This window comes from Anolis sagrei, chromosome 5 (assembly GCF_037176765.1).
Source record: "Anolis sagrei isolate rAnoSag1 chromosome 5, rAnoSag1.mat, whole genome shotgun sequence".
Taxonomy (NCBI): Eukaryota; Metazoa; Chordata; class Lepidosauria; order Squamata; family Dactyloidae; genus Anolis; species Anolis sagrei.
The window spans coordinates 7,103,142-7,118,492 of record NC_090025.1 but is presented as its reverse complement, the minus strand read 5'-3'; the positions used below and the strand labels follow the sequence as shown (position 1 = coordinate 7,118,492).

At 44.0% G+C, this 15,351-nt stretch overlaps 1 protein-coding gene across 1 annotated transcript in view; it reads left to right on the top strand.

Annotated features, from left to right (window-relative positions):
- Positions 1 to 466: 466 nt before the first annotated feature.
- Positions 467 to 15,351, top strand: part of ATRN (attractin) — a 332,072-nt gene continuing 317,187 nt past the window's right edge. The window contains exon 1 of the mRNA XM_060779447.2: positions 467 to 963. Coding sequence (XP_060635430.2) covers positions 677 to 963 — 287 coding nt within the window. The 5' untranslated portion in view covers positions 467 to 676. The remainder of the gene's footprint in view (positions 964 to 15,351) is intronic.

Here is a 15,351-nt window from a genome sequence, read left to right as displayed (position 1 = left end):
CCCCGCACAGCTATCTCTGAGGCCTAGGTCTCTAATTGGTTGGCGGTCCTTTCAATCTAGTCTACCAACCAATCAGATAAGGATTCCCATCCAGAAGCTCCGCCCTATCCCTCTTCACTTTCCCCTTATGGTTCTGAACACTCCCGCCTCATGGTTCTGAAATCCAGGTCTTTAATTGGTTGACAGTCCTTTCAATCTAGCACTCCAACCAATCAGATTTTCTAAACCCAATCTTATATCTCAGGCTCTTCTCATGGTTCTGAAATCCAGGTCTTTAATTGGTTGGCGTTCTTTTCAATCTAGCACTCCAACCAATCGGATAAGATCTTCTATCCCGAAGCGCCGCCTTATCATCCCAGTCACTTTGCTTCGTCGGTTGCCTGGATACGAACCCTCTTCGCTAGCCTGAAACGTCCTATGCGACGTCTCGTAGCTCCTCCCCCTAGTTCAGGGCGGCCTGTGACGTCATCGGGAGGGGACGCGGAGAAGAGAAAGAAGAGAAGATTGAGCCTCGCGGGGACCCGTAGTCCTGCCTCTGAATTGTGTTGTGACTGGAAGGAGAGAAAGGGAGAAGGTTGGGCCTCGCGAGGATCCGTAGTCGGCGGCGTTGGGGTCCTCCTCCCGGCCACCGTCCGCGAAGCTGCTTCCTCCTCTCTCTCAGTCAGTCAGTCGGGCGATGGAGTGTGGCCGGCGGTGTCGGCGGCTGGCCTTCTTCCTCCTCCGGGAGGGCCTCCCGGCCTCGGTGGCGCTGCTGCTGCTGCTCCCGGCGCTGGGCCCGGTCTCCTCGTCGTCCTCCTCCTTGGCGGTGGCCGGGGCGGGGGCCTCGGAGGCGGCGGCGGCGCCCGAGAAGGAGTGCGAGAAGCCCTGCGCCAACGGGGGGCGCTGCCAGCCCAGCACCGGGCACTGCCAGTGCGCCCACGGGTGGGTCGGGGAACAGTGCCAGCACTGCGGGGGACGCTTCCGGTGAGTGACGGGCGAGGGACACCCCCCCCCTAAGGCCGGACAGCCAGCCCAGCCAGCATCATAGCTGGAAGAGTTTGCATTGGCCGTCCGGTCCAACCCTATTCTGCCGTGCAGGAAGAGCACCATCAAAGCACCCCCGACAGATGGCCATCCAGCCTCCATAATAATATAATACCTAATAATAATACTAATAATAAAGCCTAGCCTCCATAATAATGATAAAGCTGGAATAGTTTGCATGGGTCATTCAGTCCAACCTCATTCTGCCATGCAGGAAAGGCACCATCAAAGCACCCCCGACAGATAGCTATCTAGCCTCTATAATAATGATAAAGCTGGAATAGTTTGCATGGGTCATTCAGTCCAACCTCATTCTGCCAAGCAGGAAAGGCACAATTAGAGCACCCCCCGACAGATAGCTGTCTAGCCTCAGTAATAATGATAAAGCTGGAAAAGTTTGCATGGGTCATTCAGTCCAACCCCATTCTGCCATGCAGGAATGGCACCATTAGAGCACCTCCCGACAGATAGCACCTCCATAATAACAATAAAGAGCTCGCATGGTACATCTGGTCCAACCCCATTCTGCCATGCAGGAAAGCCACCATTAGAGCACCCCCGACAGATAGCTGTCTGGCCTCAATAATAATGATAATTAATGATAGAGCTGGAAAGGCACCATCAGAGCACCCCTCACAGATGGCCATCCAGTCTCCATAATAATATAAAGCTGGAAGAGTTTGCATGGGTCATCATGCACCATCAAAGCACCCCCAACAGATGGCCGTCTAGCCTCCATAATAATAATAAAGCTGGAAGAGCTTGCGTAGGCCATCCAGTCCAACCCCATTCTTCCATGCAGGAAAGGCACCATCAAAGCATTCCCAACAGATGGCCATCCAGCCCCCATAATAACAATAAAGAGCTCGCATGGTACATCCAGTCCAACCCCATTCTGCCATGCAGGAAGGGCGCTATTAGAGCACCCCCGACAGATGGCCATCCAGTCTCCATAATAATATAATACCTAATACCTAATAATAATACAAATAATAAAGTTGGAAGAGCTCACTTGGGCCATCAAAGCATCCCCAACAGATGGCCATCCAGCCTCCATAATAGTATAATACCTAATAATAATACTAATAATAAAGCTGGAAGAGCTTGCATGGGCCGTCCGGTCCAACCCCATTCTGCCATGCAGGAAAGCCACCATCAGAGCACCCCCGACAGATAGCTGTCTGGCCTCAATAGTAATGATAATAATGATAAAGCTGGAAAGTCACCATCAGAGCACCCCTGACAGATGGCCAACCAGCCTCCATAATAATATAATAATTAATAATATAATAATACTAATAATAAAGTTGGAAGAGCTCGCTTGGGCTATCCAGTCCATCCCCATTCTGCCATGCAGGAAAGGCACCATCAAAGCACCCCCAACAGCTGGCCATCCAGCTTGAATAATAATAATAATAATAACAATAATAATAATAAGAAGAAGAAGTTAAAGCTGGAAGAGGTTGCATGGGCCACCCAGTCCAACCCCCCCCCCCCAACAAGTGGCCATGTAGTCTCAGTAATAACAACAATAATAATAAGAAGGCTGGAAGAGCTTGCATGGACTATCCAGTCCAACCCCATTTCCTGACACCCTGACAGCTGACTATCCAGCCTCAATAATGATGATGATGATGATGCAAGAGCTCTAGAGAGCCATCCAGTCCAACCCCCTGCCATGCAGAAAAGGCACCAGCAAAGCACCCTGAGAACTGGCCACCCAGCCTCTGTTTCAAAGCTTCCACCACACTCCGAGGCATAGAGTTCCACTCCTGAACAGCTCTAAGAAGTTCTTCCTCATGTTCAATTGGAATCTCCTTTCCTGCCATTTGATCCCATTGAGTCCTAGTTTCCAGGGCTGCAGAAATGAACAGCTCTTCTTACAGTCAGGAAGTGTTTCCTAATGTTCAGGTGGAATCTTCTTCCGAGTCATTTGAACACTTAGTTTTTAGGGCAGCAGAAAATGAGCCTGCTTCCTCTTCCTTATGACACCCTTTTGGATATTTAAACATGGGTATCATGTCTCCTCTCAACCTTCTCTTCTGAAAGCTGAACAGACTCAGGTCTTTAAGACACTCTTCATAGGGGTTATTCATGCTGTCCAGGCCCTTGATCATTTTAGTGGTTCTCCTTTGGATACATTCCAAAGAATACATTCCAGCTTGTCAGTATCTCCTTTAAATTGTGGACACAGTATTCCAGGCACGGTCTGACCAAAGCAGAATAGAGAAGCACCAGGACTTCCCTCAATCTAGACCAGGCATGGGCAAACTTTGGCCCTCCGGGTGCTTTGGAGTCCAAAACACCTGGAGGGCCACAGTTTGCCCATGCCTGATCTAGACACTAGACTCCTTTTGATGCAGCCCAAAATGCCATTGGCTTTTTTGGCTGCTACAACCACTCTTGGTTCATGTTCAACTAGTTGTCCACAAAGTCTCCAAGATCTCTTTCACATGGACTGTTGTTGAGCCAAGCGTCACCCACCCAAAGTCTCTCAGGCCCCTTCTCTACTGCATTATATGCTCAGCATAGATTCATAGATAATCAGTTGACGAACGCGAGAGGTTCTGTAGGTTTGTTGAATTTTTAAGTTGAAACAGAGCCATTTTATAAGATATATATCTTTATATCTATATTAGCTATCCCCTGCCACACGTTGTTGTGGCCCAGTTTCATGAGATGGAAAATAAAGTAATGAGAAAGTGTTGGTTTCTAATATAATGCTTGTGGGTTAAAAGTATTTCTTGTTGTTTCTTTGTCCATGTTGATGTAGAGATAACCTGGTTTGCCTATTGGAACATGCAACATCTAATTGTCCTCTTTTAGGGGTCCCTTTCAAATCTATGATACTACTAGCTGCCCCCTGCCATGCGTTGCTGTGGCCCAGTCTGTTGATCTGGAAAAGAAAGTAATGAAAAAGTGTTGGTTTCTAATATATGTAATTTCTTTATGCTTGTGGGTAAACAGTATTTTTTGCTGTTTCTTTGTCAGTGTTGATGTAGAGATTGTCTGGTTTGTCTACTCTGGAACATGCAACATATAATCGTCCTTCTTTAGGGGTCCCTTTCAAATCTATGATACTATATCTGTGTGTGTGTGAATCATATATATCTATCTATATCTATGGTTGGATGGCTTTTTGTCAGGAGGGCTTTCATTACTTTTTCTTGCCCTGATGAAGGGAGTTGGACTGGATGGCCTTAAGTATTTTCTGTTGGTCATGGAGATTCTGTGTGGGAAGTCTGCCCCAATTCTGTCGTTCGTGGGGTTCAGAATTCTCTTTGATTTCAGGTGAACTATAAATCCCAGCAACTACAACTCCCAAATGTCAAGGTCTATTTTCCCCAAACTCCATCAGTGTTCACATTTGGGTATATTGAGTATTAGTGCCAAGTTTGATCCAGAACCAGCATTGTTTGAGTCCATAGTGCTCTCTGGTGTAGATGAACTACAACTCCCAAACTCAAGGCCAATGCTCACCAAACCCTTCTAGTGTTTTCTGTTCATCATGGGAGTTCTGTGTGCCAAGTTCAATTCCATCATTGGTGGAGTTCAGAATGCTCTTTGATTGTAAGTGAACTATAAATCCCAGCAACTACAACTCCCAAATAAGAAAATCAATTATTTCAGTGATGGTCACTCCTTGGGTTAGTAGGTGTCTTGTGGCCAAATTAGGCACCAATTCGTCCAGTGGTTTTTGATTTATGTTAATCCCACAAACAAACATTACAGTTTTATTTATATAGATATATCCTGTAACTTTGGATGGCATAAGGAAGAGTTAACATCCATGTGGTGTTTGTTTTGCTGTCTGTGCCCCTGTTCAGAAAATTATGCCTCTTTTTCTGTGGGTGATCATTGGATTTTGAAAAATTTAGCTTGTTGTGCAAACAAGGATAAGGCTTCAGTGAACACTTTCCCCCCATGACAACTTTTTCAGGAGTGAATTTCTTACTTCCTGTTGTCCGTCCATTCTTAACTCGAAGTCAACTGTGGGAGTTGAAGTCCAAAACACCCGGGAGGCCAAAGTTTGCCCATGCCTGGTGTAGATTCATATACAGGTAGTCCCCAAATTACAAACGAGATCAATTCTGTAGGTTTGTTCTTAAGTGGAAATTGTGTATACACTTTTTAAGTATTGCTCCAGCCATATATACACGTGATCCAATTCTGCTAAACTGCATTGCATGAGACTACCCTGACCTTAGAATGCAGTTTCAAATTGCATTCTATGGCAGTGTAGATGGGGCCTGGGTTTGAAGTTTCCGAGTTACAAACATCTGACTTTCAAATGACTCATAGTTAAGAATGAGGGTGAGACAACAGGAGGTGAGAGAAAGCTATCTCTCAGAAGGGAAATTCACTCATGGAAAGGTTGTTATCATGGACAAAAGGTTTCTCCGCTGAAGCTTTATTTCCAATCCTTGTTTCGAAATATGGCAGTGTAAATGAGGCTTGTGCTTGAAGGCATTGTTGGAGTGGGTGTGCCTTTGGCAGTGCCGGAGGCTTGCTTTGGCCTCATCTGCACTGACCTTTTAACACAGTTTCAAGCTTAAATTCAAATGGCAGTGGCTGGACAACAGAGTGCCCAGAAAAGTGCACAAAAGAAAGCCTTAATGTGTGCTGGCTCTGTGGTTTGTGTCATTGCTGTAATATGTTGTCTGGGCTTGGCCCCATGTAAGCCGCTCTGAGTCCCCATTGGGGAGATCGTGGTGGGGTATAAATAAAGATTATTATTATTGTTATTATTATTATCGCCATCCGGGCCACAAGCTGGTTCCAGGATTTTCTAGTGCAAACTGCATGAAGTGGTCAGTGTAGATGGGGCCAAAGACTTGGATAAACAAAACCAGTCTTACCAGAAGTGTACTCTTTTCAGCTTTTCTGCTTCCACAGACTTACCGGGGAATCCGCTGTCTGTCTGGATTGAGCCTTTTATGAATTCACGCCATAAGTGATTGAATGCAAATAGGCAGTGTAGATGTGGCCTTAGTTTTGCTTTGCAGAGTGCTATGCACACACTTGGTGTTATGAATCCCAGAGTTCAAAGAGATCCCAGACACCATCCAGACCAACCCATTTCTGCCATGTAGGAAAAGCACAGTTAAAGCACCCACGGCAGATGGACATCCAGCCTCTGCTTAAAATCCTCCGTAGAAAGAAATTCCACCAGACTGAGGCGGCATATCCCACTCTTGAACAGCTTTCTTAAGACTTAGGTGGAATCTCTTTTTCCTGTAATTTGAGTCCACTGCTCTGTACACTAGTCTCGAGAGCAGCAGAAAACGAGCAGGCTCTTCCATCTAAAATCCATTTGGATATTTAAACATGCCCCTTTCGTCCCCTTCCAGACTTCTTATCTCCAAGCTAAACACCCTCATAGCCTTAAGCTGCTCCTCACAGGGCTTTCTTCCAAACCTTTGACCATTTTTGTCACCCTTCTCTGCACAGTTTCATGGAAATTAATGGAAACGTTCAGGGATTCAAATGAGGAAGTCAGGGGGGGAGGGCAGTATGAGAGATTGCAAAGTTGAGGGGTATGGGGAGGTATGATCAGAGTGGATGTATGTATTGGCTGTGCTGCCTTCTTTTTATTTGCTTTAGAAACTATCATGTTCATACATTGGTTCTATAGGAATAAGTGATGGTAGTAATGGTAATCATTGAAATAAGGAAACTTGTGATGATTCAAAATGCATTGTTTGGAGGTAAAGAAGGGAGGGAAGGAAGGCTGGAGATCAGGCTGGTGGGCTTTTATGTGTGGCTTACTCTACTCACCCAGGAGGCTTTGTATGTACCCTGTTGTGCCTGCTCTTCCTCACAAGGAAGCCAGGATCTCTGGGTGAGGGTTTTCTGGAAGAGGTGAAGGCAGGGAGAAGATATCATTGGAGCCACTGCAATAACAAAACATTTTGTGATGTTTCAAGTGCACCACTAGTGAATTCTTTTAACGGCTCTGCTGTGGAGGCCAATAAATATTATGTGTAATCTTGGGGTCACCATGTCCAAGGTGCCTTGAAGGTAGTTAACAACAATGTACCATGACAATAAAGCTATTCTATTCTAGATGACAGACTGAGCTTGAAGGAAAAGTGCAGCTTCCTAGAATATCCTGAAAATTAATGCCAGAAATTGTGGGCTTAAATGCCTGCAAAAACACACAGTTGTTCATCTTAGCCCCAAAGAGGAAAGAATTATATTTCTTTTTTCTTTGTCACAGTTCCTCTGCCTTCTTGGTGGTAATTGAGATTTCATTTGAATTAAATGAGGGAAAACATTTACTTCTGCTTATCTTACAAAGTATTGCTTGCCTTTCACTTTATCCCATCCTTTATCCCACCCTGTGTGATGTACCGGTAAATAATGTGTGGAGATCCCAGTAAGCTGTCCTTTTGCAGATGGCAGATGGTAATCTTGTCAGCGCCGATTGTGTTTAAGTGCAGGCCAAAGTCTTTAGGCACTGCACCCAGTGTGCCGATCACCACTGGGACCACCTTGACAGGCTTGTTGCCAGAGTCTTTGCAGTTCGATCTTTAAATCCTCATATCGTACCAGCGTTTCCAGTTGTTTCTCTTCAATCTTGCTGTCACCTGGGATTGCAACATCGACGAACCAGACTTTGTTTTTTAACACAATTGTGAGGTCAGGAGTGTTGTGCTCCAAAGCTCTGTCTGAATCCAGAAGTCCCAGAGTAGCCTGATGTGTTCATTCTCTGTAACTTTTTCCAGTTAAGATGATGATGATCATGATGATGATTATTATTTCAAGAAGGAGCTGAAGTTTGGATAGGGCAGTTTCATGTGACGCTTGGGCTTCTCAGGTATTTTAAGGAGGAGTTTGTTTTGTGGAGGTGGCAGTAGAGGGGACAAACCTTCAGGCCTTTCAAACCTTGGTCTGGGTGCTAAAGTAGTAAAACTTTGGACATGAAACTGAGCTGTAACTTGAAGACTTTAGTCTTCGACTTACCAGCTCAGGAATGGCTTGCACTTAACTCATCTATGGGATTATTCTGTTAATGTAGTAAAACACATGTTTCCAAGGTAGCTCAGTTTTCTGAGGAAGCCATTTGAGTAGATAAGAATAGTAGAGGAAGAGGTTGGACTACAATTGTTTAGGTTAGATCCCAGAGAGAACTGCAGAGAAGGCAAGGATGGAAGCAAATTTTGTGTGCCCAAGCAAAAGGGAGTCATTCTGAATGTTACCAGCTCCTAGGTGTCAGCATTGAAGAAACAGTGCCTAAAAGCCCCATTCCCATGAGATGTCCCAGAAGGATAGTTGTCTACGGTATCGAAGGTCCCTGAGAGGTCCAGGAGAACCAACAGGGACACACTCCCCCTATGAAGTTCTCTGCGTAGATCATCCACTAAGGAGACTTTTTCAGATCCATGACCCAGTTTGAAGCCGGGTCTGTGGATGGCTGATTGTAGTTAATCTCTATAATACTTATTGGAGTATTATTATTATTATTATGCTTGTTTATACCCTGCTTTTTCTCTCCATAAGGAGACTTAAAGTAGCTGTTCATATTATTATTGATTGAGTGGATTAAAGAACCAGACTGTTCCAAGATAGCAGGGTTTTTTTTCTTATTGCAAAGGACTATGAGTCTTAGATAAAGTTAAAGGTTCCCCTGACATTGCATCTCATCATATCCGACTCTGGGGGGGGGGGAGTGGGGCTCATCTCCATTTCTAAGCCGAAGAGTCAGCATTATCCATAGACATCTCCAAGGTCATGTGGCCAGCATGACTGCATGGAGCGCTGTTACCTTCCCACCGAAGCGGTACCTATTCATCTACTCACATTTGCATGTTTTTGAACTGCTAGGTTGGCAGAAGCTGGGCCTAACAGCAGGAGCTCACCCCACTCCCTGGATTCGAACCACCAACCTTTTGGTTAACACGTTCAACATCTTAGCGGTTTAACCCGCTGTGCTACTAGGGGCTCATGAGTTTTATTATTTATTTATTATTATTTATTTTATTTACACCATTTCTACCCCGCCCTTCTCACCCCCGAGGGGGGACTCAGGGCGGCTAACACAGGCAACAATTCAATTCCAACAGTATCAATAACAACGATATAAACCAACAATATAAAATCCTATTACATAACAATTAAACAGTGATATTAATTAAAATTACATAATCACATAGAACAAATCACATAATCACAAGTCATATAGCCGTTTCCCATTTTCATAACAATCCTATTGTCCGAGTTCGGTGCCTAAAGTGCTGCTGGGCCCACTAGCCAAAGGCCTGACTCCAAATTTATTTATTTATTTATTTATTTATTTATTTGCTTCATTTGTATACCACTTTTCTCAGCCCTTAGGGCGACTCAAAGCGGTTAACAGCAGCAGCAAAAATTCAATGCTAACATCATACAAACCATGTAAAAACAATTAACACAATAACACACTAAGTAATTAAACATCAGTAAACAACTCATTAGCGTCTCATAACTAGAATCATGATACAGCTCGTCATCCGTAGTTCCGTTTTCCTATATTCATTGCACTGCCTATTCAAATGCCTGTTCAAATAACCAGGTTTTCACTTTTCTCCGAAATACCATTAGTGAGGGAGCCAATCTAATGTCCGTGGGAAGGGCATTCCACAGCCGAGGGGCCACCACTGAGAAGGCCCTGTCCCTCATCCCCGCCAAACGTGCCTGAGTTGCAGGCGGGATCAAGAGCAGAGCCTCCCCAGAGGATCTTAAAGTCCTAGTGGGTTCGTAGGCGGAGATGCGTTTGGATAGGTAACTTGGGCCAGAACCGTTTAGGGCTTTATAGGCCAACGCCAGCACTTTGAATTGTGCCCGGTAGCAAATTGGTAGCCAGTGGAGCTGGCGCAGCAGAGGAGTTGTATGCTCCCTGAGTGCCGCTCCTGTTAGTATCATGGCTGCCGAATGTTGAACCAATTGAAGCTTCCGAGCAGTCTCCGAAGGCAACCCCATGTAGAGAGCGTTGCAGTAGTCTAAAACCATGTCTTTAGTTTTTTCCTAAAAGTCAGGACGGAGGATGCCAATCTAATCTTGCTGGGGGTCACCACTGAGAAGGCATGTTCCTCGTCCCTACCAGATGTGTTTGAGATACTGGTGGGACTGAGAGCAGGGCCTCCCCAGTAGATCTTAAATTATGAGGTGGAACGTAGAGATACGTTTGGATGAGTAAGCTGGGCCGGAGCCGTATACAAGCTCTTAAAAGACTTCTTGATTGTGATTTAAGCATTTGTGGATTAGAATATATTTCTAATGAAAGTATGCATTTGTAGGCATTCTCAGATGTGAGAAGTTGGACAATAGAGGCTGACAATATTAGCTCACATGAATAAATGTCTTGTCGGTGGGTTTAAAGGAAAACTGCAGAGACTTCAACATCCTTTGTTCTTCAAAATTAAGACCACAAATTATTAATTGGCCAGAATGGTTCATCTGCTCACAAAAATACATTGTCATAGCATTGCTTTGCCATGTTTGTCAAGGTGTATTTGTTCTCAGTGGTTAAAGCTTATGTGCCTTCCTGGTTACACTCCTGACTTTCCAGAGGTGAACTAATAAGTCATGTTTGCTGCCTCCCTTTCCAGAAAATCCTGAATAGCAGATGAAGGAAAACTCTTGCATGCTTTCATCTTGCAAAGACAAGGGGAGTTTGTCTTTCCAAGGACTGAGAGCTTCCCTGAATGGAAAGTTAGTGAGATGGGGGCCATAGTTTGCACATGTAACACAATGAATAAAGGATCCAAGCTGTAGGCCTTATGAACAAGCAGGCTTCATTCTTTGTGTCAGAAGCAAAGTGATACCTAGATCTGTTGGGAGATGGGAACTAGCCTAAGATCCAAAGAAGGAGAATGAGAACTTCTAGGTTTCTTTACAGGATTATTTAGCAAGACGGCCCTTAGGGATTTTAGCTGCAGTTGTTGAGACTCCGTGAAATGCCATTGTGTGTAGAGGGAGGATAGGCATGTATGTAGTTTGACAGAGCAACTTTGCTATAATTTTGACACAGTAAAAGATGTGGGTTTGGGTGAATATACCGTCAGGGCGAGGAGTTAATGCAGCATTTATAGAGAAGGTGAAGAATAGTATTTTGCAGACTTTTTGAGTGGTGTTTAAAGCAGTAGACTTGTTTTTATGACTCAGATGAACTAGAGGATTGCATTGTCTTCTAATGAATAATAAAGTATATCTGCGATTTATTAGTCTGCGATACAAAATCTTAACATGCCTTGTAATACCTCTCCTGAAAGTAAAGTGATAGTGCCAGATTGGGCTTTAATCAATTGTCTTTCCTAGGACGATCTTTCTTGTTTTGATGATCTTGACCTTCTTAATGTCACGACCCTTTAATACAGTTCCTCATGCTGTGGTGACCCCCAACCATAACATTATTGTTGAAGGCTTTCATGGCCGGAATCACTGGGTTGTTGTAGGTTTTTTCGGGCTATATGGCCATGGTCTAGAGGCATTCTCTCCTGACGTTTCACCTGCATCTATGTCTGTTGACCTCACTACCTCTGAGGATGCTTGCCATAGATGCAGGCGAAACGTCAGGAGAGAATGCCTCTAGACCATGGCTGTATAGCCCAAAAAACCCTACAACAACCCATAACATTATTGTTGTTGCTACTTCATAACTGCATCATAACTATTATGATGTAAATATCTGATATGCGGGATGTATTTCATTCATTGGACCAAATTTGACACAAATTCGCGATACACCCAAATTTGAATACTAATGGGGTTGGGGAAGGGTGATGTTGTCATTTGAGAGTTGTAGTTGCTGGGATTTATAGTTCACCTACAATCAAAGAGCATTCTGAACTCCACCAACGATGGAATTGAATCACACTTGGCACACAGAACTCCCATGACCAACAGAAAATACTGAAAGGGTTTGGTCGTGAAGTACAACTTCCTTGAGTTTGGGATGCACTTTACGAGAGATTTAGAATTGTCTGCATGCCCACCTATCCTTAAAATACCAATCCTATTTCTCTTGAACATGCTCAGCATTTTAAAATTTTAATCATTACATCTGGCCCTGCCACAGGTTTTAAATGCGTCGTGATATTATTGTTATTGTTTTGCTTTGTTATGAGTTATTTATTGTTGTTGTGTTTTATTGATGTATTTGGGCTCGGCCTCTTGTAAGCCGCACCAAGTCCTGCGGGAGATGGTTGCGGGGTATAAATAAAGGTTTATTATTATTATTATTATTATTATTATTGTACTTCACCTATATCCAGAGATAACCCTGGACTCAAACAATGATGAATCTGGACCAAACTTGGTGCGAATTCTCAGTATGCCCAAATGTGAACACTCGTGGAGTTTGGGGAAAATAGACCTTGACATTTGGGAGTTGTAGTTGCTGGGATTTCTAGTTAACCTACAATCAGAGAGCATTCTGAACCCCACCAGGAATAGAATTGGGCCAAACTTCCCACACAGAACCCCCATGACCAACAGAAAATGCTGTGTTTTCTGATGGTCATGGGTGACCCTTCTGAAACCCCCTCACGACCCTCCCAGGGGTCCTGACCCCAGGGTTGAGAAACACCATTTTACATATTTAAGATTTAAATTCTCGTGATCCCACCACATTGGACATATTAATTGGCCTGATATGAACTATAGGGAAGTCTTCTCTTGACTATCTTGAAGACTCAAGGGACTATTTAGTGACAGTAGAGTATATGGGCAAAATCTAGAATAGATTCATTGCAATCTGCATAAGGGTTGATTTGCCATTCTGCAATTGATTCAGTAGTTCTGCTCTAGATAAGGATAACAATTGAACTTTGGTCCATTAAAGTGTTGTAGTGTTCTAGGTCATCCTGGTTTATATTAGACGTGCCAATTGAAAAGCGTGCTTCAAAGGCTCAGTTCTCTTGTATGACTAGAGCATGCTGTTTACTTCAATCTGTTTCAATCTGGCTTTGAAATTGAAATGGTCTCAAAGTTGTTGCTGATCCTGGTAAATGAGTTACGATAGGGACAGGGAGCATGCATTCTCTTTGGTTCTTCTGGACATTTCTGTGAACTTCGACACCATTTAGTCTGCCATTTTTCTGAGACCTAGCACATGTAGAATTGGTGGTGGTGGTGGTGGTGGGGGCGTAACACCACAAATGGCTATAGTACTTTCTAGATTAGTGTATTTCTTTTCTTCCTTCTGGTTCGCTTTTCAGGTGATTTAGGGCTTTTGTCTTGTTTCCCATACCTTTTGGCATTTGGATACCTGGCTTTTTCCTTCTGCGGTTGGTGTGCTAATAGTGCTTTCCTTTAAAAAAAATAGTCCTGGGCAATTATCTGGATGCCGCTTTGAGAAAGGAAAAAGCAAAGAAGTTGAGTGTCAGTTCAGAATAAGGTGGTATTGTAAGGGCTTTAAAACTGGGTGGGAGTGTGAGATTATTGTGGGAAGAGATTGCCTTTCTCCTGAAGGACCAAGGGTATGGTTTGGGGATTCTCCTGTACTTGAGATTATTTGTAGAGGCACAGATTTTGTTAGTTTCCAGAAGCAGATTTTTCCAGTCGACTCTACTACAGTCATTCATGACTAAGGGCCCTTCCACACTGCCCTTTATCCCAGGATCTGATCCCATTTTATTTGCTTTAAACTGTAATATATGAGTCCCCTTCCAGATAATCCTGGGATAAACAGATAATCTGGGATGAGATCATGGGATAAAGGTGCAGTGTGGAGGGGGCCTTAGAACCCTTTCCACACAGCTGAATAAAATCCCACATTTTCTGCATTTAACTGAAATACATGGCAATGTGGACTCAGATAACCCAGTTCAAAGCAGCTATTGTGGGTTTTTCCACCTTGATATTCTGGGTTATATGGCTGTGTGGATGAGCCCTGACTGAGCTGGAGTTGCCTTCGGACTGACCACTGTAATTATATGATTGTATTTTGCTATTTTAATGTTTTAGTGTGATTTAGAATATGATGTTTTAATGACTGTCTATAATATTGATGTTGGAAACCAGCCTGAGTCCCTCGAACGGAGGTGAGAAGACCGGTATACAAAACTGCTAAATAAATAAATAAATATTTATCATGTCAGGAGCAACCAGACATTTGTATTACATTTTTAACAAAACAAACAAACAGACAGACAAAACGCAAAGTTTGCAAGCTTGGTAATTGATTAAATGTCGTTTGACCAGTATCTGGCCACTTGGAGTGCCTCTGGTGTTGCCGCAAGAAGGTCTTCCATTGAGCATGTGGCAGGGCTCAGGTTGCATTGCAGCAGGTGGTAAGTGGTTTGCTCTTCTCCGCACTTGCATGTCGTGGATTCCACTTTGTAGCCCCATTTCTGGAGGTTGGCTCTGCATTTCGTGGTGCCAGAGCACAGTTTGTTCAGCGCCTTCCAAGTCGCCCAGTTTTCTGTGTGCCCAGGGGGAGTCTCTCATGTGGTATCAACCATTGATTGAGGTTCTAGGTTTCAACCTGCCACGTTTGGACTCTCGCTTGCTGAGGTGTTCCAGCGAATGTCTCTGTAGATCTTAGAAAACTATTTCTTGATTTAAGTCATTGACGTGCTGGCTGATATTCAAACAGGGGATGAGCTGGAGATGTCACTGCCTTGGTCCTTTCACTATTGGCTGCTACTTCCCGGCGGATGTCAGGTGGTGCAATACTGGCTAGACAGTGTAATTTCTCCAGTGGTGTAGGGCGCAGACACCCCGTGATAATGTGCCATGTCTCATTAAGAGCCACATCCACTGTTTTAGCGTGGTGAGATGTGTTCCACCCTGGCCATGCATACTCAGCAGCAGAGTAGAATAGCGGAAGGGCAGATGTCTTCACTGTGTCTGGTTGTGATCCCCAGGTTGTGCTAGTCAGCCTTCGGGCTGATATGGACAGGATAAAAATGACATAAATAATAATAATAACAATATGAAAATGTCTTTAAAGAAGTTGTAAGATTTAAAGGGGCAAGTGTTGTTGGACTGCAACACCCATCAGTCCTAGCAAGTGCTGAGAAATGTTGGGCAAGAGTATCTGAATGTCTGCTTTTTGCCTACCTTTGTTTCAAGGAGTCACTTGGTACGGAATGTAGCCATCAGGTCGTTTTTGTGGGCTAGAAGGTCACAACATCCAATATTGTTTCTGTTATCAATTTGAGATAGCTGCAATTTCCAGGGCTGAACTTGACCTTTAGAAAGGTTGCCTACTCCCATACTAATTTGTCTGGTCCTAAGATTAGTCACAAAAACTCAATTTATGTGTTTTATGGTATCATCCAGGTTGGTGGAGGCAAGGGCGACCGCCTCTTCCAACCTTGATAGAAGGCCCTCCTGGGATGA